This window comes from Cyclopterus lumpus, chromosome 8 (assembly GCF_009769545.1).
Source record: "Cyclopterus lumpus isolate fCycLum1 chromosome 8, fCycLum1.pri, whole genome shotgun sequence".
In the NCBI taxonomy this organism is placed as follows: Eukaryota; Metazoa; Chordata; class Actinopteri; order Perciformes; family Cyclopteridae; genus Cyclopterus; species Cyclopterus lumpus.
Genome location: NC_046973.1, coordinates 20,885,610 through 20,910,729, shown reverse-complemented (window position 1 = coordinate 20,910,729; position 25,120 = coordinate 20,885,610). Strand labels below are relative to the sequence as shown.

At 47.2% G+C, this 25,120-nt stretch overlaps 1 protein-coding gene across 5 annotated transcripts in view; it reads right to left on the bottom strand.

Moving 5' to 3' along the window:
• Nucleotides 1-25,120, bottom strand: part of cep112 (centrosomal protein 112) — an 89,274-nt gene that overhangs the window by 50,557 nt on the left and 13,597 nt on the right. For all 5 annotated transcript variants that reach the window (XM_034540447.1, XM_034540449.1, XM_034540448.1 and 2 more), the window contains 9 exons: nt 21,019-21,105; nt 18,263-18,362; nt 17,734-17,852; nt 17,110-17,253; nt 11,214-11,368; nt 10,823-10,952; nt 10,625-10,717; nt 10,346-10,405; nt 8,436-8,515 (listed from right to left, as the gene is read on the bottom strand). In XM_034540447.1, the coding sequence (XP_034396338.1) occupies nt 8,436-8,515; nt 10,346-10,405; nt 10,625-10,717; nt 10,823-10,952; nt 11,214-11,368; nt 17,110-17,253; nt 17,734-17,852; nt 18,263-18,362; nt 21,019-21,105 (968 nt within the window). The remainder of the gene's footprint in view (nt 1-8,435; nt 8,516-10,345; nt 10,406-10,624; nt 10,718-10,822; nt 10,953-11,213; nt 11,369-17,109; nt 17,254-17,733; nt 17,853-18,262; nt 18,363-21,018; nt 21,106-25,120) is intronic.

Below are 25,120 nucleotides of genomic sequence, written 5' to 3'. Positions count from 1 at the left end.
CTTCTGTGAGAGTGAAATCTGTACAATAATACTATTAATCATCGCCTTTCACCTCTGGGTAACTGAGATGGACATTTTTCACTATTTTGAGACATTTTTGGACCAAATGATTAAAAAGGTCGAGCGCAGTGACTCTCGGACTGAAGCGAAGGAGCTTCGCATCCGGCCGTCTACGCCGCTCTCCTCTCCCGTCAACAGCGGGGGTGAGAGTGACTTTCCCCTCTCGTTGGTTAGCGCGTCGAAGCCAACGAAGCACCCGAAGGAGATGGAGGGCTGAAGAGGGATCTAGTGAGGGTGAACAAATAGACATAATACATGTCTGCCTCATATTTTAAAACGGCTCTCGAGTTCTGTGAGTTATTAAATATTTCTAAACAACCCAACAACCCTAAAGAGATCTCATGGTTTGGAACGGGGCTTTTCTTCCCTTCGCTGTGCATTTAGATGCTATTTGACTTCATGAATTATGCAGACTGCAGCATAATAATGCTAAATCAACTAGGCACGAGTCCCTACAGTAAACATACTGTATTTACATATCCCAAACATTGTACAATGGAAAATGAAATTAGAAAGCTTTCTAATGAGACAATGAAAGCCCCAAAGACAATCTATCCAGATTGAGTTGTTTCCCTGCATGAATTAACTGTAATAATACCGTCAGTGCATATTTGTAAGTACAAATTAAAAATCTGGTTATGTGTGACAACCAGGTAGGCATGGTGAGGCATTTAATGTCATTACATCGTGATATGGAAACATCACAAAATCAATCAGGCGAACACACTAAGTGATGTGAGATATGACAAATTATAGCTGAATAACTAAATGCCAGTGTAGCTATTAACTTATTTTCCAGAGTAGAAACTTGTTATCTGTCTCATTATCTGTCAATTTAATTGAATATTCACGAAGACCAGAGAAACAATGCCCCATTAGATATGACTGCAGTGATGGCAGATGGTAAGCTCAGCCCTTCACCTCTATTAAAGGGGCAGTACGTAGGATCTGGAGCGAGCCAGTGAGGGCCAAACAGAGAAAAGCTCTTGCAGTAACATGCACCACGGCTGGCCAACATGCACCAACGTGCACCACGGCTGGCCAACGTGCACCAACGTGCACCACGGCTGGCAAACATGCACCAACGTGCACCACGGCTGGCCAACATGCACCACGGCTGACCAACGTGCACCACGGCTGGCCAACGTGCACCACGGCTGACCAACGTGCACCACGGCTGACCAACGTGCACCAACGTGCACCACGGCTGGCCAACATGCACCAACGTGCACCACGGCTGGCCAACATGCACCAACATGCACCACGGCTGGCCAACATGCACCAACGTGCACCACGGCTGGCCAACGTGCACCAACGTGCACCACGGCTGGCCAACGTGCACCAACGTGCACCACGGCTGGCAAACATGCACCAACGTGCACCACGGCTGGCAAACATGCACCAACGTGCACCACGGCTGGCCAACATGCACCACGGCTGACCAACGTGCACCACGGCTGGCCAACGTGCACCACGGCTGACCAACGTGCACCAACGTGCACCACGGCTGGCCAACATGCACCAACGTGCACCACGGCTGGCCAACATGCACCAACATGCACCACGGCTGGCCAACATGCACCAACGTGCACCACGGCTGGCAAACATGCACCAACGTGCACCACGGCTGGCCAACATGCACCAACATGCACCACGGCTGGCCAACATGCACCAACGTGCACCACGGCTGGCAAACATGCACCAACGTGCACCACGGCTGGCCAACATGCACCAACGTGCACCACGGCTGGCCAACGTGCACCAACGTGCACCACGGCTGGCAAACATGTACCAACGTGCACCACGGCTGGCCAACATGCACCACGGCTGACCAACGTGCACCACGGCTGGCCAACGTGCACCAACGTGCACCACGGCTGGCCAACATGCACCAACGTGCACCACGGCTGGCAAACATGCACCAACGTGCACCACGGCTGGCCAACATGCACCAACATGCACCACGGCTGGCCAACATGCACCAACGTGCACCACGGCTGGCAAACATGCACCAACGTGCACCACGGCTGGCCAACATGCACCAACGTGCACCACGGCTGGCCAACATGCACCACGGCTGACCAACGTGCACCACGGCTGGCCAACGTGCACCACGGCTGACCAACGTGCACCACGGCTGGCCAACATGCACCAACGTGCACCACGGCTGGCCAACATGCACCAACGTGCACCACGGCTGGCCAACGTACACCAACGTGCACCACGGCTGGCCAACATGCACCACGGCTGGCCAACGTACACCAACGTGCACCACGGCTGGCCAACATGCACCACGGCTGGCCAACGTACACCAACGTGCACCACGGCTGGCCAACGTACACCAACGTGCACCACGGCTGGCCAACGTACACCAACGTGCACCACGGCTGGCCAACATGCACCAACATGCACCACGGCTGGCCAACGTGCACCACGGCTGACCAACGTGCACCACGGCTGGCCAACGTGCACCACGGCTGACCAACGTGCACCACGGCTGGCCAACGTGCACCACGGCTGGCCAACATGCACCAACGTGCACCACGGCTGGCCAACATGCACCAACGTGCACCACGGCTGACCAACGTGCACCACGGCTGGCCAACATGCACCAACGTGCACCACGGCTGGCCAACATGCACCAACGTGCACCACGGCTGGCCAACATGCACCACGGCTGACCAACGTGCACCACGGCTGGCCAACGTGCACCACGGCTGACCAACGTGCACCACGGCTGACCAACGTGCACCACGGCTGACCAACGTGCACCACGGCTGACCAACGTGCACCACGGCTGACCAACGTGCACCACGGCTGACCAACGTGCACCACGGCTGACCAACGTGCACCACGGCTGGCTGTGGAAACAAACAACGTGTCTTCATCCAACGCTTCATACGGTTCCTGTAAAAAGTCGCTCCTTGTTTTTCGTGCGTTTTCCTACGAAAGCCAGCAACAAGTGTCAATTTACACACTTTCACATACACAGTCCTTTCCAAATAAAATCCTGTTTTAACTACTTTAGTTAGCTTTAGGCAACATAACTACCTAGTAAGGTTAGGAAGTACGCAAGCTAGGTGACAAATAAAATCATCCGACTCGTTTCACATCAGGAACGAACAGCGGTGTACTTTCTTGGACCCGCCCACACATATCTATGATAATGATTTACAGCGTATAGCTACGTATGCTGGATGAGAACTGCCTGCAACACAGCACAGAAACACACAGTTCATTCTCTCTCCAGGATCCCATTACTCCACAATATCTTTACACTGTTTGCCATCAATGCTCTGAATTTCAAATTCAGCAACTTTAACTATACTTGTAAATTCAGCAAGAGCATCCGAGGATGTAAGTATCGTTAACCTCCACCAACCTCGGCTATATGTCCCAGTTAAAGAGTTTTATACAGTCTTTCATTTTGTCAGGTCTGTAGTATCCAACTGGCGCTTAACCCATCTCCATCCTCCCCTTTCAATGCAGTTGCCATGGGAGTAAATATTAAGCTCTGGTGAAGCTTTTCAATATTCAGGACCCATACCTCCACCTGCACCTCAACACTAACTGGGCTGGCAGGCTGCACAGCCTCCTCTCGGCTATCTCTCCGGACGACCACCACCCCTGCTTTCCTCCATCCTGTCATGGGAGAGGAATGCTGAGAAAGATAAGACCACTTCAAACACACGCACACACACGCGCACACACACACACACACACACACACACACAGACGTAGGGTTTGCATGTGCACACACAAAATAATATGAAAGACCCTGATGGATGCGTCCTACACCTTTAAGAGCAGAGGTGGCACTATCTCATGCAAGCACGTGGGCAGGTGTGCACAAACACTAATAAAGAAACAATGACACCCCGACAAAGAAGAACACGCACACACACACACACACACTTAATTAATACTCGACCGAAAGAGACGTAAAAGAGCTCATTGCTCAACAGCAGGATTTTTTAAATTAGGAATAAACGGGATTATGACTGAAGGAAAGAGTTGGTGTAAATTCGACAGGCCATGACGCATCGCCTCGGCAGAGTGAGCGTGCTCAGGTTTGGACAGCCAGCGTGTCGCCTTCATGAAGCCATTCCAAACCATTCCAACCCATTCCAACCCATTCCAACCCATTCCAAATCATCAACGATCACACGGAGCCCCAGTGGCTGCTGGGACGCAGTCAGAGCACCATTGCAGGCACATGGTTTTGGTAAAGCCAGTTTTAATAAAGAAATAAATAAATATAAATATATATATATATTATATATATACATACATACATACACACACACACACCCATGTGTAGAGACCGTAATGTAGAAACAAACCAGCTGTTATACCCCTCTACTTTAAACATTCAGGTGATTTTCCGCTGTTTTAAAATTTTTATTTGGAGGTCACTGTTGCAAATGCAGGCAAGCTGTTCCCCAGATGAGCCCCCCCCCCCCCCCCTCCCCCTCTGTGGTGCATCTCTCCATCTCTATGCTAATGCCCTGTAATGATCTGAGGCACGTGGGGATGAAAGAAGAGGAGAGAAACTTGTTCTCTGCACAGCTTTGTGATGCTTTCTTGTTGTTGTTGTTGCTATAGCAACACAGACCTGGGACACAAATTGACACAGCAATGCATATTTGCATGGCAGGACGGCGCAATTTTATACTGGAAAGAAAGAGTGGGTGTAAACCATGGAAAGAAAGGGGTGTGGATAACAGATATATATGCGGGATATAAACAACCATAATCTAATCTACCAACAGATCCATCCTCAGCCATCACAACACATACAATGTTAGAAATATCTTTTTATCAAGAGGGTTTTTGGATCAACACTCATCATAACACAGCGCACATACCACGCAGTATCTGGAGGGCATGTTGAGCAGTTCAACTTGTTTAATTTCATCACCCATCTACACACACACACACACACACACACACACACTCTTTGAAGTTTCCCTGGATCTCCTTTAAAGGCCATCAGTGTTGCCAGGACAGCAGGCAGGTAGACATCAGACTGGTTCTTGTGTGTGCGTGTGTGTGTGTGTGTGTGTGTGTGTGTGTGTGTGTGTGTGTGGGGAGTCTGAGTACTTAATTAGCTAAGAGCCCGATGGGCCACTTGCAGTTTCTCAGTGTTTAACACTAAACGAGGGAATGACTGGCTCGTTACTGATACTAACAACAAGGGATAATTTATGCAGACGGATCCGTCTGCTGTGTCCTCTGTTGCCGCGCTGACAAAGACGCAAACAATACGCAAACAATACGCAGGCACGACCATCAATGTCCCTTTGCGATCTTTATGCTGAATACTAAATGACACAAAACTGCAAAATTAGTTTTTATGTTGTTTCACACCGGCAGAAACACGAAGGAACAGCAATAACAACCATGACCGACAGCTTAATGCAATTTCTCATTCGCGAAAAGGATCCATCTTTGTTTTGGATTAGAAGCTTTGGCTAAGACTCCGAGTGCAACGGGCTGTTCCTAAGGAGCCAAGGAAGAAACCCCAAATACAGACACACTCAAGACGCTATGTTTACGGAGGTTGCTGAACATTGAGTGAACATTGAGTGAACATTGAGTGAACATTGCATCTGGAGCGGAGGTTGCTGAACATTGTTTGAACATTGCATCTGGAGCGTAGGTGGCTGAACATTGTTTGAACATTGCATCTGGAGCGGAGGTTGCTGAACATTGTTTGAACATTGCATCTGGAGCGGAGGTTGCTGAACATTGTTTGAACATTGCATCTGGAGCGGAGGTTGCTGAACATTGCATCTGGAGCGGAGGTTGTTGAACATTGAGTGAACATTGTTTGAACATTGCATCTGGAGCGGAGGTTGCTGAACATTGAGTGAACATTGCATCTGGAGCGGAGGTTGCTGAACATTGTTTGAACATTGCATCTGGAGCGTAGGTGGCTGAACATTGTTTGAACATTGCATCTGGAGCGGAGGTTGCTGAACATTGTTTGAACATTGCATCTGGAGCGGAGGTTGCTGAACATTGTTTGAACATTGCATCTGGAGCGGAGGTTGCTGAACATTGCATCTGGAGCGGAGGTTGCTGAACATTGTTTGAACATTGCATCTGGAGCGGAGGTTGCTGAACATTGTTTGAACATTGTTTGAACATTGCATCTGGAGCGGAGGTTGCTGAACATTGTTTGAACATTGCATCTGGAGCGGAGGTTGTTGAACATTGAGTGAACATTGCATCTGGAGCGGAGGTTGCTGAACATTGTTTGAACATTGCATCTGGAGCGGAGGTTGTTGAACATTGAGTGAACATTGTTTGAACATTGCATCTGGAGCGGAGGTTGCTGAACATTGTTTGAACATTGCATCTGGAGCGGAGGTTGCTGAACATTGTTTGAACATTGCATCTGGAGCGGAGGTTGCTGAACATTGAGTGAACATTGCATCTGGAGCGGAGGTTGCTGAACATTGTTTGAACATTGCATCTGGAGCGGAGGTTGTTGAACATTGAGTGAACATTGCATCTGGAGCGGAGGTTGCTGAACATTGTTTGAACATTGCATCTGGAGCGGAGGTTGCTGAACATTGAGTGAACATTGCATCTGGAGCGGAGGTTGCTGAACATTGAGTGAACATTGCATCTGGAGCGGAGGTTGCTGAACATTGTTTGAACATTGCATCTGGAGCGGAGGTTGCTGAACATTGCATCTGGAGCGGAGGTTGCTGAACATTGTTTGAACATTGCATCTGGAGCGGAGGTTGCTGAACATTGTTTGAACATTGTTTGAACATTGCATCTGGAGCGGAGGTTGTTGAACATTGAGTGAACATTGTTTGAACATTGCATCTGGAGCGGAGGTTGCTGAACATTGTTTGAACATTGCATCTGGAGCGGAGGTTGCTGAACATTGTTTGAACATTGCATCTGGAGCGGAGGTTGCTGAACATTGAGTGAACATTGCATCTGGAGCGGAGGTTGCTGAACATTGAGTGAACATTGCATCTGGAGCGGAGGTGGCTGAACATTGAGTGAACATTGCATCTGGAGCGGAGGTGGCTGAACATTGTTTCATTGTGCAGAACACATTCTAGTTGTCGCCAGGGAAACTGTAATCTGCTTGAAAGGCAGCACTGGTCTGTGAAACCCAGTGGAAGGTTCTGACTGGTTGGTCGGAGTCGGTTGAAGTCGGAGCCGTCGGCAGAGTGTGCAGCTCTGGAGAGGACGGAGGGAGTGACGGAGCTAAAGGTCGGGAGCAAGAAGCCGACGGGGAAGTCAAACCAAAGAAAGTGTGAAATCTTTTTTCATAATTAGAAAAAATATATAATGCAAAATGGTTATTATCTGAGCAGTACTTTTATCACTATTATCATTGATTTACTAATAACTAACTCGGGTCCGGAGCAACAACAAGCCATGACGTAGTTGCTCTAGCAATGCTGGACTATATGCGTCCTTTGGGGGCAGAAACAGGAGCTAGGAGTCCCCACAGACGCTCACAACAAGATGGACGACAGCGATGAGACTAACGTTGTGGGCCACAAATTCAAAACAAAATGCTGAAAGACGCTAAGACAGTTTGTATCGCTGAGGGGAACTGCAGTGTTGGGAGGTGATTGGTGCAATGTTCATCAATAATGTAATAACCCCTTCCATGTTGCACGTACACATTAAGATTAACATCATTTAAAAAAATAAGTCATGATGTTCTTTTTATGGTTATTCGTGTTTTATGCAGCAGGGTTAATTTTGCTAGTTTTCTTCAAGACAACACAAATGTGAAGCTCTGATGTCACCGGGCTCTCTACTAAGAAAAAGATGAAAGAGGGCAAGGGTGGCTTTTTAAAGCCAAACTCCACCTTAAAACAGAATCCATGCAGACTGTTAGTATGATCAAAGACTCAGAAGACTAACTAACTAACTAATAAAGTTTAAAGCCGCAAAGTCGAGGCTCAAATGTGTGATGCTAATAATTGTAAAAGAAATGCTCCACTAGAATCATGCAGGTTGGAAATGACCAACTTCAGTACAAACGGTAACAGAGCAGAACATTTGTCCATAAAGCTGTCGCATAACCTGCGATCGCTGCTTTTCAATGATATTCTTAGATCGTGATGTAGTTTGTGGAGTATTGCGTATGCACACACAAACAAATAGGAAACAACACACAGACACACAAATACACTGCTCATTCTCACCGATGTGTACATGATTTTAAGGCTTTTTGTATTCATGAGTATCCAAAGTGTGATGCTTCCTCTGTCTCATCAATAAATGCAGGAAATACAGAATTTAAAAAAATGTATTTTTCTATTCCAGAAACGTCCACTGTTAATTATTTCTGCAACAATTACCACTTATTGATAAGTCTTTCTCTGTACCTGAGTGCGTCTTCTAGTTTGGCCACTTTCCTCTTAGCTTCTGATCTCTCGTTCTCTAGTTCACTGTGGATTGCCAAAACCTGAGGGAGGGAGGGAGAGAGGGAGTGAGAGAGGGAGGGAGGGAGAGAGGGAGAGAGAGAGAGAGAGGGAGGGAGGGAGAGAGAGAGTGAGAGAGGGAGGGGGAGAGAGGGGGAGGGGGAGAGAGGGAGGGAGGGAGAGAGGGAGAGAGAGAGTGAGCGAGTGAGAGAGGGAGGGGGAGAGAGGGAGGGAGGGAGGGAGGGAGGGAGGGAGGGAGGGAGGGAGGGAGGGAGGGAGAGAGAGAGTGAGGGGGAGAGAGGGGGAGGGGGAGAGAGGGAGGGAGGGAGAGAGGGAGAGGGAGGGAGGGAGAGAGAGAGGGAGGGGGAGAGAGGGGGAGGGGGAGAGAGAGGGAGGCAGAGAGGGAGGGAGGGAGAGAGGGAGGGAGGGAGAGAGGGAGAGAGAGAGAGAGGGAGAGAGAGAGGGAGGGAGGCAGAGAGGGAGAGAGGGAGAGAGGGAGGGAGGGAGAGAGGGAGGGAGGGAGAGAGGGAGAGGGAAACAGGGAGGGAGGGAGAGAGAGAGGGAGAGAGGGAGGGAGGGAGGGAGGGAGGGAGGGAGGGAGGGAGGGGGAGGGGGAGGGAGATAGGGAGACAGACAGAGAGGTGGAATTGAGTGCACAAGCAGACACCATCAAACATCACTCAACAAAACTCTCCTGTCTGGGACCGTGTGCATCTGGTCTCGCCTCTTCTCTCCATCACCCCATCAAAAGTAACATCTGAGCCTATCTGCCTGCAGAGAGGGCCTCTCCCTCTGGATCTGTGGCAGCCATATGGGCCCCTGTTACGTCCAGATACCGTACGCTGGCCTCCATCACGTGTCTCACTTCCAACTCCTGAGGAGTGGAAAGAGGAATCTTTCACGGGAAATGAAATGCTGACTCCTCTTTCCTTCATAGTTTAAATCTCCTCTCACCGACCAGAAGGAAGAAGGCGGAAAAAAATACAGACTTATTACACACACACACACACACACACACACACACACACACACACACACACACACACACACACACACACACACACACACACACACACACACACACACACACACACACACACACACACACACACACACACACACACACACACACACACACACACACACACACACACACACACACACACACACACACACACACACACACACACAGAGACTTTCTTTTCAAGAAGCTTAATTGAAATTCTCCATGACCCTGAGTAAAGTGCACAAAGGCCTGCTAAGTTCTTGCAGGTGTCTCAGCCAGAGGGGCCCCGTCTCTGGGTATGCCAGCCTGCCACGAGCACACACATTATAAATATGGCACTTTGAAGATGACCCAGGTGCAGCAGGTCTTTAAAACCAAACTTTCACCTAAGAAGTCTGGCTTGGACCGGTCTGGTCCAGCTCAGATTGTTAAGATTGGTCTCTTCCCTCTATGGTTTACAGCTGCTCTCTGGCTTTGAAGAGGGTCCCTCAAAAGTAAAGGCCATTAAGAGTAGGCCCGGGTACACTGATAGTGCATACTTTAATGTGCTCTTTTGCAGAGTAAGTCTACAAGTTTATTCAGATTTCCTTATAACTCCCATTCTCAACTTTCTTTGCGTTATAACTTTTATGCTAAATCCTCCATTTACCATCCTTCTCCTTTTCTTCTTTGCCCAGTCCTTCATCTACTTGTTAATCACGGCCCTGATTTTACGAGACCAGACGTAAAAGTAAGGGGAACGAAAAAGGAGCATGTGACTCCAGGCTTTGATCTCTACTTGACCGTAATCACTGTGTCCAGGACTGTTTCAATGCAACGACAGAAGCTATGGAGCTCCGTGGATCAGTTCTTCTGAAGTACACGATACCTTTGTCTCACAGTTGATCCGCACTTCATCTTTTTCCTGGTGAAACTTCATCTCTTGATCCTGGGAGGAAGCAGAGTTGAAATGATGTGAACGATGTTAGGCAGAGGAGATACTGCGACACGTCACACGAGACAAGCCTGTTCTAAACCTAAGCAGCTTCACATATGAAGTTGCCCCAAGGACGAACAGAAAAGGTGCATGCCGTTTACATTCAGGCGTGCACACAGACACACACACACACACACACAAACACAAAACATGCCGCCCCCAAAATCCTACCCTGACTTGTTGGTGTCTTCGGTGTTCACTGTCCAGGAGCTGCTGTTTGAGGAGCGCCACAGTTTTCTCCAAGTCCTCCATCACCTCGGAGGACTGGAAGAGAGAGACAGAGAGGAACTTGTGAAAAACCACACATTTGTATTTTCAATCAATTCGCTGTCAGTGTGTCGTGCAGAGCGTTGTCGTGGCGACGTGGACCTTAGCAGCAGACAGATCGTGTTCCTGATGCAAGTGGCTCAGGTCAGTCTCGTGTTTGGCTTGGAGCTTCTGCACGGTCTGCTCGTGCCGCTCGCCCTGCTGCTCCTTCTCCTTCTGCAGGGTCACATTTCTGAGGACCGTTAAAGGCGGTTAACACACACGCTGACCGGTTAGGTCTCACCCGTCACTTCACCTCCCCGTTGCTGTAGTTTTGTCTCAGCAGATTTAAAGGATTTCTTGGCACCTTTGCATGCATCTTGACAGTAACACGTGATTTCAGACCTCGATATTGTAGAATAAAAAGAACATTGTGACAACCTAGCTATCGTTGACAAATGCAAAGTTTAAACTAGTCCCCCCTCCCCCCTTTATCGCTTCCTATTTCACGGACCGTCTGTTGGCCTCGTGCAGTTCGGCGCCCATGGATGCAATGTGAATCTCCAACTGGGCCTTTTCCTGGGTCACCCTCTGACGCAGCGCGTTGCCCTTCTCCACCGCCACAGACTGCTGCTTCACCCGCAGCTCCAGCTCACGCACCGTTTGCTCCTGGACAACAAGCAGACACAGACATCACTCAGACAACCAGGAAGGGCACGAGCCTGAGGAAACACCGTGGGTCAGAGGATCGCATGCTCCCATAAGTGAAGTGAGGCACAACAATCCGGTTGCTAATATGGAAGAATGTGGCTCACAATGTAGCTGACCACCTCTCCGACTTCATCCTTAATTCTTTAACATTCTTTTGTAAGATATTTGAAATAAAAGAGAAATGCATTCTGGATAGCTCCTGCTTCAGTTAGGATGTGTACTCATGAACACGTCTAAAGCTGAGTGTGTTTTGCACTGGCATCCTCCAAAGAGCGGTGAGTCATCAAAAACAAAAACATCTTCTCTTTACAAACTGCACCCGAGCTCGAACCAGAAGGTCTTGTTAAGTGAACATATTTCATCCAGCCCACAAAGTCAACTGTTGTGCCTTTGAAAAGTGTCTTGAGCTGTAAAGTATAGTGTAGTTATCATGTTATTCAAATATGACTGCAGGATTAGTGAAGTCTCAGCTGCTTCAAGCGACGCGGTGTAGTTTCTGGCCACATGTAGCGCTGTGGATAAATATTTTGATCAGCAGGCCGCTGTGTTGTTTGTCTCTCATGCTCTAGAAATATGGAAAAATACACACGGCGAAGGTGCAGACCAGAGTGAGCTTCACTGCCATTTGAAACACTTTTAATGTAAAGTGTCAAACCAATCACAACGCGTTATGGCCGAGTTGAGATTACACCAACACTGTTGATTTATTTCATTGGAAAATGTCAAAAAGCTCATTCAGGATTCAGATTTTCAATAAAGACAATGAAAAGACTCCATGAAAAGAAACGCCCCCTCCCTGCACTGTCTCTGTATGTGTGTATGGGGCGCTGATTAAAGATGGAGCGTGCTAGTCAATTTAGACGATGACAGAGGCCGGCGATGACAGGAGGCGGCATGACGGCAAAAAGGAGAGAGCCGTGTGTGTTTGAACAGAGCGCCCGGCGAGGCTGCTGAGGGGTATTTGTGTTGGCGGCGCGCGGCGCTGAGAAGAGGAACAAGGGCCCTGTGTTGTACTGGGACGCGTGCTGACACTTAGTACGGAGAGGCGCTTCTTCTCATCTCCTGCCAGAGAGCCGAGGCTGGACTGGGCACACCTGGACACACTCAGAGGGAGCAAATGACGTCCCCTAATTAGGTGTTTCAGAAGGAGAATTACAAGGTGTGAAGAGCAGACTACATACGGTACGTTATGAGCTCTGCTCCCCTTCAGAGATTAAGAAGTGACAAAGTCTTTGATGTTGGGGGAGAAACAAAAAGTCCTAAAGAGTGCTGGATGGTCTTTTACAGTTTTTGTATCTGGAACACAGCTCACGTCACTCATCTCCTGTCAGACGGTGTATAAGCATCAACGTTGTGTTGAGAGGCGGAGCAGCAAGTGGACGACACGAGACAGGAAGACGTGTAAAGAAGAAGTAAGCGGTGGACTTGTGGGACCGCTGTCACCAAAACACCAACGTGTGCAGTGCTACTGGGGTGCACAGACATGCTCCTCTCTTGACTTGAAGACATTGGACGGTTTATACACAAAAACAAACAGCGCACACCGGCCTGACATCAAAAAAGACTAAATACTAGCTCAACAATCAGCCAATTATCAGCAGTACAAAGAGCTGCATGCTAAATGACATCTCCGCTATCAGCCATTTGATTATAGACACGGACTACAGTCAAGAGTTTGAATGGCGTAATACCTCAGCAGACACCGGCTTGTCTTTCTTTTCAAACACCTACTCAGCCACTCCATCGTCTCTCTAGGTAGCGTCCAAAAATAACAACATCTGACATATCGGTGAGCCCTTTGATCTGCGTGGAGAGAAATGTGAACAGATTTGGGCAGATGGACGGTCTTCCTTTCACTTATTTAAAATGAAAATGAATCATCAATCTGTGTTTGTCTTGGCTTGCATACTTCACCTGTGAACAGAGTGAACTTTTCACTTTGTGTTCTTGGTATGAACTTTTTATTGGCAGCTCCGTCTCCCCCACACAGTGAGAGGAGGAGGAGGAGGAGGAGGAGCCTGAAGCCAAACCGGCATACAAGTATCATTAACTGTACGAAGCTCAGAGCTACTGAAGCTCCGGGGTCAAAGTCGTGGAGGACTGGATATTCCCCGAGCACATATATCTGCATATTGGATGAACTCTGACTGATGTATTGAATAATTTGTACAAGTATAACTACCAGCGACAAGCCAACAGAGCCAAATGAACCTTTCCACACACAAAAAGAACACAAGACAACATCGATCCTAAAGATTTAGGGTTCGACACACCGACCACAAAACAAGTGTGCTGTAATAACTCACCTGAGATAAAGTTCACTTTGAACTTCCTACAGAAAGGTGTGTGTGTGTGTGTGTGTGTGTGTGTGTGTGTAAAACTCCCAATAGGAGAGCAGCTCATTTACAGTGACTGCGGCTCTTTTCATTCTCTAGGGCCGTGTCTGTCTGTCCTTAATTATTAAAAGAGGGGCCTCACCACCGGCCCTGCACTGTCCAGGGTTTGATGCCTTTCAAATATTGGCCTGCTGACAGATTACGGCCAGAAGCAATATGAGTATATGTGTGATATGCAAGCGAGCCCACGAACAATGATAATAATAACAACAATAATATTTATGAAGCGGTGTATTCGACTGGCCTCTGGTGTTGACGATCCCCATTAGTGTAATGTGCACGATCCCACTTAAAACCAAAATCCTTTCATATGACATCAAAGAAACTGTAGCTTTGAGAAGAGCGTGAGTGTGTGTGTGCGTGCGTGTGTGTGTGTGCGAATGCGGAAGATTTACTACACACAAAGATCAAAGACCTTTATAAAGATGACAGAGGTAAGATATGAAAGTCATTCTCGCCCAAAGGTTACAGGAAGTACACATGTGTACTTATACAGCTAAACAAGGAAACGACTTTCATGCAAAGGACACCCATCTCCTCACCTCTCTTAACCCATCTCCTCACCTCTCTTAACCCATCTCCTCACCTCTCTTCACCTCTCTTAACCCATCTCCTCACCTCTCTTCACCTCTCTTAACCCATCTCCTCACCTCTCTTCACCTCTCTTAACCCATCTCCTCACCTCTCTTCACCCATCTCCTCACCTCTCTTCACCTCTCTTCACCCATCTCCTCACCTCTCTTCACCCATCTCCTCACCTCTCTTCACCCATCTCCTCACCTCTCTTCACCCATCTCTTCACCTCTCTTCACCCATCTCCTCACCTCTCTTAACCCATCTCTTCACCTCTTTTAACCCATCTCCTCACCTCTCTTCACCCATCTCCTCACTTCTCTTCACCCATCTCCTCACCTCTCTTCACCCATCTCTTCACCTCTCTTAACCCATCTCCTCACCTCTCTTCACCCATCTCCTCACCTCTCTTCACCCATCTCTTCACCTCTCTTCACCCATCTCCTCACCTCTCTTAACCCATCTCTTCACCTCTTTTAACCCATCTCCTCACCTCTCTTCACCCATCTCCTCACTTCTCTTCACCCATCTCCTCACCTCTCTTCACCCATCTCCTCACTTCTCTTCACCCATCTCCTCACCTCTCTTAACCCATCTCTTCACCTCTCTTCACCCATCTCCTCACCTCTCTTAACCCATCTCTTCACCTCTCTTAACCCATCTCCTCACCTCTCTTCACCCATCTCCTCACTTCTCTTCACCCATCTCTTCACCTCTCTTCACCCATCTCCTCACCTCTCTTAACCCATCTCTTCACCTCTCTTCACCCATCTCCTCACCTCTCTTAACCCATCTCTTCACCTCTCTTAACCCATCTCCTCACCTCTCTTCACCCATCTCCTCACTTCTCTTCACCCATCTCTTCACCTCTCTTCACCCATCTCCTCACCTCTCTTAACCCATCTCTTCACCTCTCTTCACCCATCTCCTCACCTCTCTTCACCCATCTCCTCACTTCTCTTCACCCATCTCCTCACCTCTCTTAACCCATCTCTTCACCTCTCTTAACCCATCTCCTCACCTCTCTTAACCCATCTCCTCACCTCTCTTCACCCATCTCCTCACTTCTCTTCACCCATCTCCTCACCTCTCTTCACCTCTCTTCACCCATCTCCTCACCTCTCTTCACCCATCTCCTCACTTCTCTTCACCCATCTCCTCACCTCTCTTCACCCATCTCCTCACTTCTCTTCACCCATCTCCTCACCTCTCTTCACCCATCTCCTCACCTCTCTTAACCCATCTCTTCACCTCTCTTAACCCATCTCTTCACCTCTCTTAACCCATCTCTTCACCTCTCTTCACCCATCTCCTCACCTCTCTTCACCCATCTCCTCACTTCTCTTCACCTCTCTTCACCCATCTCCTCACCTCTCTTCACCTCTCTTCACCCATCTCCTCACCTCTCTTCACCCATCTCCTCACTTCTCTTCACCCATCTCCTCACCTCTCTTAACCCATCTCTTCACCTCTCTTAACCCATCTCCTCACCTCTCTTCACCCATCTCCTCACCTCTCTTCACCCATCTCCTCACTTCTCTTCACCCATCTCCTCACTTCTCTTCACCCATCTCCTCACCTCTCCTCACCTCTCTTCACCCATCTCCTCACCTCTCTTCACCCATCTCCTCACTTCTCTTCACCCATCTCCTCACTTCTCTTCACCCATCTCCTCACCTCTCTTCACCTCTCTTCACCCATCTCCTCACCTCTCTTCACCCATCTCCTCACTTCTCTTCACCCATCTCTTCACCCATCTCCTCACCTCTCTTCACCCATCTCCTCACCTCTCTTCACCCATCTCCTCACCTCTCTTCACCCATCTCCTCACCTCTCCTCACCTCTCTTAACCCATCTCTTCACCTCTCTTAACCCATCTCCTCACCCATCTCCTCACCTCTCTTCACCCATCTCCTCACCTCTCCTCACCTCTCTTCACCCATCTCTTCACCCATCTCTTCACCTCTCTTCACCCATCTCTTCACCTCTCTCCTCACCCATCTCTTCACCTCTCCTCACCCATCTCCTCACCCATCTCCTCACCTCTCCTCACCTCTCTTCACCCATCTCCTCACCTCTCCTCACCCATCTCTTCACCTCTCCTCACCCATCTCCTCACCCATCTCTTCACCTCTCCTCACCCATCTCCTCACCCATCTCTTCACCTCTCCTCACCCATCTCTTCACCTCTCTTCACCCATCTCCTCACCCATCTCTTCACCTTTCTCTTCACCTTTCTCTTCACCTCTCTCTTCACCCATCTCCTCACCCATCTCCTCACCCATCTCTTCACCTCTCCTCACCCATCTCTTCATCCATCTCTTCACCTCTCTTCACCTCTCTTCACCTCTCTTCACCTCTCCTCACCCATCTCTTCACCTCTCTTCACCCATCTCCTCACCTCTCCTCACCTCTCTTCACCCATCTCCTCACCTCTCCTCACCTCTCTTAACCCATCTCCTCACCTCTCTTAACCCATCTCTTCACCTCTCTTCACCTCTCTCCTCACCCATCTCTTCACCCATCTCCTCACCCATCTCTTCACCTCTCCTCACCCATCTCTTCACCTCTCTTCACCTCTCTTCACCTCTCTTCACCTCTCCTCACCCATCTCCTCACCGATCTCCTCACCCATCTCTTCACCTCTCCTCACCTCTCTTCACCCATCTCCTCACCCATCTCCTCACCCATCTCTTCCCTAATTAAACGTGCCCCTGCTCCTGTACTCACAGTTCCCTGTGACCGAGCATTGTACTCGGCCTCCATCTTAGCCAGCCGGAGGTTGGTGTCCTCCAGCAGCTCCCGGATGCTCTCAGTGTGTTTCTTCTGCAATTCAAACTTCTCCTGCTCCGTCTCGGTCACAGCAGCATGCAGCTGGAGGGGCAGAGAAGAGCTCATCGGTCACAGATCCGTCTCCCTGTATTCCCACCACGGCCACGCTTCACTCCTTTGCCAACGTCTCTATTATGATCTATTTCTTGATGCATCTGTCTTGCTTATTCAAGGGGAATAAACCCCATTTATGTACATCGAAGTCGATTATTATTATTACATCTAAGAAGAATTGTAGCTCCTCACATGCTAAGTGACCCTGAAGAGATGAGTGGAAACTGCATTAGGGTCTAATTGAGCTTGGTTATCAGGAGTGAAAACACAGGGCAGAGAGCATTAATTTTTCAGCTCAAAAAAAAAAAAAAAATAACACACCGGATGACCGAATAAATGTGTTTTCCTAACAGTACAGCAGCGCCTGTCTGCCCGTCTCAAGCCATCAAACGGCCTTCCTCTGGCTCAGGGCTGCTTACAGGGGGTCGGGCTGTAGAATAACCAAACCCTTCAACTTCTCCATCGTACCTTCTTCTCCCACTCGTTTGTCAGGGAGTCGGCGCTCTGATCCGACATCTTCTTCAGCTCAGCGATCTGCTTCTCTTTGCTCCCGCAGATGACCTGGGATTCCCGCAGCACACTTTGAACTGTGGAACAGCGCGGACACAAAACACACCAAGAGCAGTCAGGCCTCTGGGCACGAGCACCGATGGACACGCAGTCATGCCCAGTGATGCGCTGTCAGTAAATCAATGTCAATAAAGATATAGCTTCAATAAAATGGCCGGTAGCTCTGCCTTTTGCCAAGCTTACACGTTTCTCATCGAATGCTTTGAGAGACACACAATAGAGAGGCGAGGAGCACGAGAGGAAATGAATAAAAAAGGCCGACATTGTGCGATTAAAATGGTGATTAAGCAGCACAGCTGGAGAACGTCGCTCGACACCAGCCAAGTCTCTTGTGGAATTGTATCTTTTCGGGCTTTTTACACTGAGTGTTCAGAGACACCAGTATAAACATCCGTCCAGTTTACCCTGCAATCCGGTGACCTCTCACCTCTCCTCTCCAGCTTACGGATCATCTCCTCCGATTCCTTCTGCTTGGCCCGCTGAATGCTCTTCGTCTCCTCAATCTCACCATTCTTTCGGTCCAGAATCTCAGGAGAAAGAGGGAGATTTGTTTTAAAAACACATACCGGAGAATATTCGGGTTTTTTTTTTTTTTCTGCTGAGAAAACGTCCAAGTTGCATCCATGATGGATGTTCTTGTTAAAGTGCCTTTTCTCACGTTGTTTTAACTTCCACCAGTAGCTTTTAAAGTTAGAAGTTTACTTGTGGAACAAATATAAACAGAATGGAACACAGACGCCAAAAATGAAAAACAGCGTTGGAATTAAAAATGAAAAAGGTTTCCGACCACTAGCAGCACTGTGGAGCAATGTTGTTGGTCTGTGTTACAGATGCATATTCATGCTGGTGAATTCCTGGAAATGGTTTCAAATTATTTTTAAACCAATCGACAGGTGGGTGTAAAGCAGGGAAGAAGAAGTGTTGAGATTTAGGATGTTATTTAAAAGGACATGGAACATAATTCACTGGATGACTTGACTAGACCTCCTCCTCCACATGCCTATCTGATCCTGAGGAGGCGACAAGCTAACGGAGCGAAACGCCATCTGAGTGAACCACCTGTGCCGAGGTGTGATGAGGTAAGTGCGTCTGCTCGCTGCTGCCATCTGCGAGTCATTAGGTACATAAGGCCATGGAGAGTTGGAGCTCCCGTATAAAAAAGGACAGTAGCAAGCTCCACATTGAGGAAGAAGATGATGTACATGCACATCATGCAGTTGGTCTGAGGGAGTGTCTCCTGCATTAGAATTCATAAAGACATTGGTATTACCCATCCAAATAACAAGAGAGAATAAAACAGACTTCTCCGACAACAGATGATGCTCTAGATTTCTGTCTGAAATGGCAGAAAGTAAGAGTGGTTATTTTCTCGTTCCGCCCCGAAGCCCGAAGCCACGTTATCTTTCCAGCATTTTGTTCCATCTATGAGTCTGGAATAAAAGAAAAATATAATATCCAAGTGCACTTAGTTGCCACGCCTGTCACCCTCCCCGTGTGAATGGGATGGGCGAGATGAAAGGAGGATGGGGCAATTGGAGCAAAGTTCACCAAACATTTAACACCATTTTTTCAATTTATCCAGCCCAGAGACTGTTGGATTTTTAGGGGTCCATTGAGCAAGGCGGTGAAACACAGTCAGGTCCAGGGAGAGTGCACCAGGACGTGGGAAATGACGGCTTTTAGCGTGCTCATTTTAGGCTTTTATAAGAATCCAGGAATCCAGCTGTCCGTCCATGACTTTAACAAACATCACCAGTGAAAGGAGCGAACAAAAGAAACGGACCTAAAACACCTGCAGTGAGAACACAGAAACAAAAGTCTCAACAAACACATGAATGTAATTCAACCCATATTAGTAACTACCCTCTATTGTCTTCTGGTGTACACTGTGGTCTATTGTTCGTCTCGGATCATTAGCACGATCAGAAAGAGAACATGAAGATGTACTTCTTCACCTGAGGTTATTCAATATTTTAGGACTAAACAGCACACTGTTCCTCTCATTACCCTCTCCACAATGACCAGGAGCCTTTCGGCAACGTATACATTATTCATACAGTAAAGAGACTAATTAAAACTAAACTTTGCTTGCCCTCCTCCCATCAGGCTCTTCAGAGGGCACCCCTGAATCTCTCCCCTTTGAAGCCTTTAGAGGGAATACTGGGTACAATTCTGAGGAAATTAAATCGGACATAACTTGCAATCTGTATGTAATTAAAGAGAGGGAGCGAGGGGGGGCGAGCTAGCTGTCATCCTGTCTCTTGTCAAACACAAAGAAGCAAATGGGCATCTTTAAGTGGAGAGAAAATGTGAGTGTTTTTTCCCTTTTATTAAAAGCTTCTGCGGCAGCAAAGGCAAGTCTCACCGGGGACAGATCCCAGGTGCTTCATCTGCAGCCCAGCTGATGGGCACCGAGTGTGAAATAAACCAGCTGACAACGAGCTTTGAGGAGCTGATTATTTGCGTTGAGGAGGAGAGGAGAGACTTGTTCTTTTCCTTTTCATTAGCCGACATAATGGAATCAAGTGCCAAAGATGGGCGCTGTAACGCGGGTTAACGAGTCTCTATGAACATCCAAGTGAGCAGACCAGCCTGTGCCCAGGAGAAAGTACAAAGTCATTTTAAACTTTATTTCTCAATATAAGTGAAACTGGATTTCAAAACAAAATGAATATAGAGACTATTCTACAAGCACCGGCTCAGTTTGGGGTTCGTACACTTGAAATCACGGTTGCCTGACGAGACGTAGTCAGGAACAATCAGCTGATTATTTCATGCCAATCGCAAACCAAAGAAAAGCAGAAGAAAAGCCTCCAAGAACGGGATGAAGCCACGGTCCCACTACGCTGCTCCCATTCAGGAGAACTGGGCTTATTACTCCAGAAGAAATTCAATTAAAGACTACAGTATAAACGTAGAGGACGTTGTCTGTAGTCGACTATTGAATCCATATAAGACACGGTCTGCTGGTCTGCATCAACACGCATTGTCAGAAAGTATTCTCTCTCTTTCTCTGACAATGAATATCAAAGCACTAATAATTTCTTACCTAATTTCCGTCTTTCTGTCACTTCCCCACACACACACATGTATTGTGGCGTGACCTGTGATGCTACGCAGTGTATTGCTGCCCTAAAGAGCCGTTAGAGAGTGTTTACTAGGTTTTTCTATTTTGATTCTTACTTTCTCGACGTCTGCGTCGTGTCTCTGTTGCATCTTCAGCTTCTCCTCCTGGTGCTTGGACTCCAGAACTTTGATCTTCATCTCGTTCTGGAAACCAATAGAAAAACCAAATGTCATATTTGTAATACTTTTAATGCTTAACTAACTGAGTGAATCCGTTGTTATTTCCACCTATGAAAAGGAAGCTTGGGGGATGAAATATGACTTATTAGAAGGCAACACAAGTAACAAATGTTGTTCTAGACGGATATCGTATATTGTGACAGGATAACAGAGACAACATGATCTGGATGAAAGAAGATGTGTGTCCCGTCTGATGAAACAAACCACATTAACATTTTAAAACATTTATCTGTGAGCAGAGCTTCAAAAAAAGCAGCGTGGAGCTCAGATGTCTTCAACTGTGAGTCGTGTGCACATGACAGACTATAGTACGCACAACAAAGTGACACATGAAGTACACAGAGCGGTTCATTATTAAGAGAGCGGCTTCATGAGTGTTCTCAGAGGATTTTAAGTTGAGCATTGTCACGCTGGAGCAGATCTTCGGGTTTTACTAAAAACAAGAAAAGAACCAATTATTCTATGGTTTCTTTAAACAAAATGATTAGTTAATCATCATTACTGGAAATAATGATCACATCTCTGGCGAGACCGTCACAAATATCCCGGCCGAGGACAGCGGTCCGGTTCTATTTACTACACGTTCCATTTACTACACGTTCCATTTACTACACGTTCCATGTTCCATTTACTACACGTTCCATTTACTACACGTTCTATTTACTACACGTTCCATTTACTACACGTTCCATGTTCCATTTACTACACGTTCTATTTACTACACGTTCCATTTACTACACGTTCCATGTTCCATTTACTACACGTTCCATTTACTACACGTTCTATTTACTACACGTTCCATTTACTACACGTTCCATGTTCCATTTACTACACGTTCCATGTTCCATTTACCACACGTTCCATTTACTACACGTTCCATGTTCCATTTACTACACGTTCCATTTACTACACGTTCCATTTACTACACGTTCCATGTTCCATTTACCACACGTTCCATTTACTACACGTTCCATGTTCCATTTACCACACGTTCCATTTACTACACGTTCCATGTTCCATGTACCACACGTTCCATTTACTACACGTTCCATTTACGACACGTTCTATTTACTACACGTTCCATGTTCCATTTACTACACGTTCCATGTACCACACGTTCTATTTACTACACGTTCCATGTTCCATTTACTACACGTTCCATGTTCCATTTACTACACGTTCCATGTTCCATTTACCACACGTTCCATTTACTACACGTTCCATGTTCCATTTACTACACGTTCCATGTACCACACGTTCCATTTACTACACGTTCCATTTACTACACGTTCCATGTTCCATTTACTACACGTTCCATTTACCACACGTTCCATTTACTACACGTTCCATGTTCCATTTACTACACGTTCCATTTACGACACGTTCTATTTACTACACGTTCCATGTTCCATTTACTACACGTTCCATGTACCACACGTTCTATTTACTACACGTTCCATGTTCCATTTACTACACGTTCCATGTTCCATTTACTACACGTTCCATGTTCCATTTACCACACGTTCCATTTACTACACGTTCCATGTTCCATTTACTACACGTTCCATGTACCACACGTTCCATTTACTACACGTTCCATTTACTACACGTTCCATGTTCCATTTACTACACGTTCCATTTACCACACGTTCCATTTACTACACGTTCCATGTTCCATTTACTACACGTTCCATTTACTACACGTTCCATGTTCCATTTACCACACGTTCCATTTACCACACGTTCCATGTTCCATTTACTACACGTTCCATTTACTACACGTTCCATGTTCCATTTACCACACGTTCCATTTACTACACGTTCCATGTTCCATTTACTACACGTTCCATTTACCACACGTTCCATTTACTACACGTTCCATGTTCCATTAACTACACGTTCCATTTACCACACGTTCCATGTTCCATTTACCACACGTTCCATTTACTACACGTTCCATTTACTACACGTTCCATGTTCCATTTACCACACGTTCCATTTACTACACGTTCCATGTTCCATTTACTACACGTTCCATTTACTACACGTTCCATTTACTACACGTTCCATGTTCCATTTACCACACGTTCCATGTTCCATTTACTACACGTTCCATTTACTACACGTTCCATGTTCCATTTACCACACGTTCCATTTACTACACGTTCCATTTACCACACGTTCCATTTACTACACGTTCCATGTTCCATGTACCACACGTTCCATGTACCACACGTTCCATGTACCACACGTTCCATGTACCACACGTTCCATTTACCACACGTTCCATTTACTACCGTGCAGACAAACAGCTTGTTTTCATGTCAAAATAAAAGCAGCTTATTCTTTTTTTTATCATTCTATGTAAATCATACGCTTCAAACAATGGCAAGACGGAGAGAACCGTAGACAGAAATATGTCCGAGCGTTCACTTTGAAGTCACGGTCATGTTTAGTCACCGTCTGTTCTGGCGTGTTAATCGACCCCGGAGCAGGGTGACGATGTTGGTGTGTGTGTGTGTGTGTGTGTGTGTGTGTGTGTGTGTGTGTGTGTGCGTGCGTGTGTGTGCGTGTGCGTGCGTGTGTGTACATGTCAGTGGTTAACAATATCCCAGGGCCGGCTCTTGTTTGTTCTAGTCATCAAAACAATTAAGTAGAACATTCCCATGACATCGCTTGGCACAGTCGACCCACATTAGACCTTCACTGGGTAAAAATCAAAAAGGAGAACAGCTGTGATGATGGCCTGATTAAAAATAATATTCAATTACGGTGCGGTTAAGTGTATAAATATCGATGCATTACAATACAGGACAGACACCAACAGCATTCTGGATTGTTCGAGAAAAGAATACGCATCCGTGCGTCTATATAAAGATGTCAGCACTTTATGTTGGAGGATCATTCTGAGCAAAAATAAATGAAAGTCCATCTAAGAGACATAGAATTCCCCATTATTGCACTTTAGCTACATGTCGACTCTTCATCCTCGACAAAGCTCTGTTAAGTGTTCTCTCTTTATACTTTTTTCTTGGTTTACCACCATTTCTTGTGCAATTGAGGGGACCACAGGAGACCTGTCAAAGAGAGAGAGAGAGAGAGAGAGAGAGAGAGAGAGAGAGAGAGAGAGAGAGAGAGAGAGAGAGAGAGAGAGAGAGAGAGAGAGATGGCAGTGATTGAAAAGCAGACGAGTAAGTGGGGACCTGATTCTGCTGGCACCCCCCCCAAAAAAAAGCACATGTGGAGGTGTCACTTTCTCATCCTCTCTTCAAAAGCTCTTTGGAGAAAGTTTGTCAAACTACATCAGGGGCGTTTGAAACTTGTTTATAAAGTCGTCAGTGAGGGAAGGAGGAGGAATGTCGTACACCTAAGGCGTCTGAGATGCCTTCAATCAGCCCGACTGGATGGTTACAGCTTTTTTCCCCCTTTTCTCTTCTTCAGAGTTGTAGCGAGCGCTGTAAGATGCCATGTTTTTTGACACTCCGCTCATGAAAGGATGATGAGGTGGGAGGGAAGAATGGGGGGGGGGGGAGGGCATACGAGAGATGCAATGCAAGGAGAAGACGGAAAACAGCCGCTTTTCCTGCTCTCAAAAGCGGCGCGAGGGTCAAGGCCTCGTTCCTCAGAGGGATGGATGTGCTCACAAATCGTCTGCTAACAGTTCGGGCTCCACAAAGCAAGGTTGCGTTTGTGCATCTCCTTCGTCTTGCCGGATATGCACAATGCTCCGGTGCGTCTTTCATCCTCCGTAAACACAGATGCTCGAGGATAGTCGGTACGCAGCGTTCTGCTATCTTCTGAGGAGCAGCTAGATGTCATTTCCACACTCTGACAAGAAGTTAATTTACCGCAGTCTGTCCAGATAGCACGGTTGGATAAAGAAAAACTTTTGAATATCTGACATGTAAAAGAAAATCTACCGTTTGTAGTTTTAAAGAAGGGTACAGAGTAAGTAAACAGATTACTGCTCACAATCGCT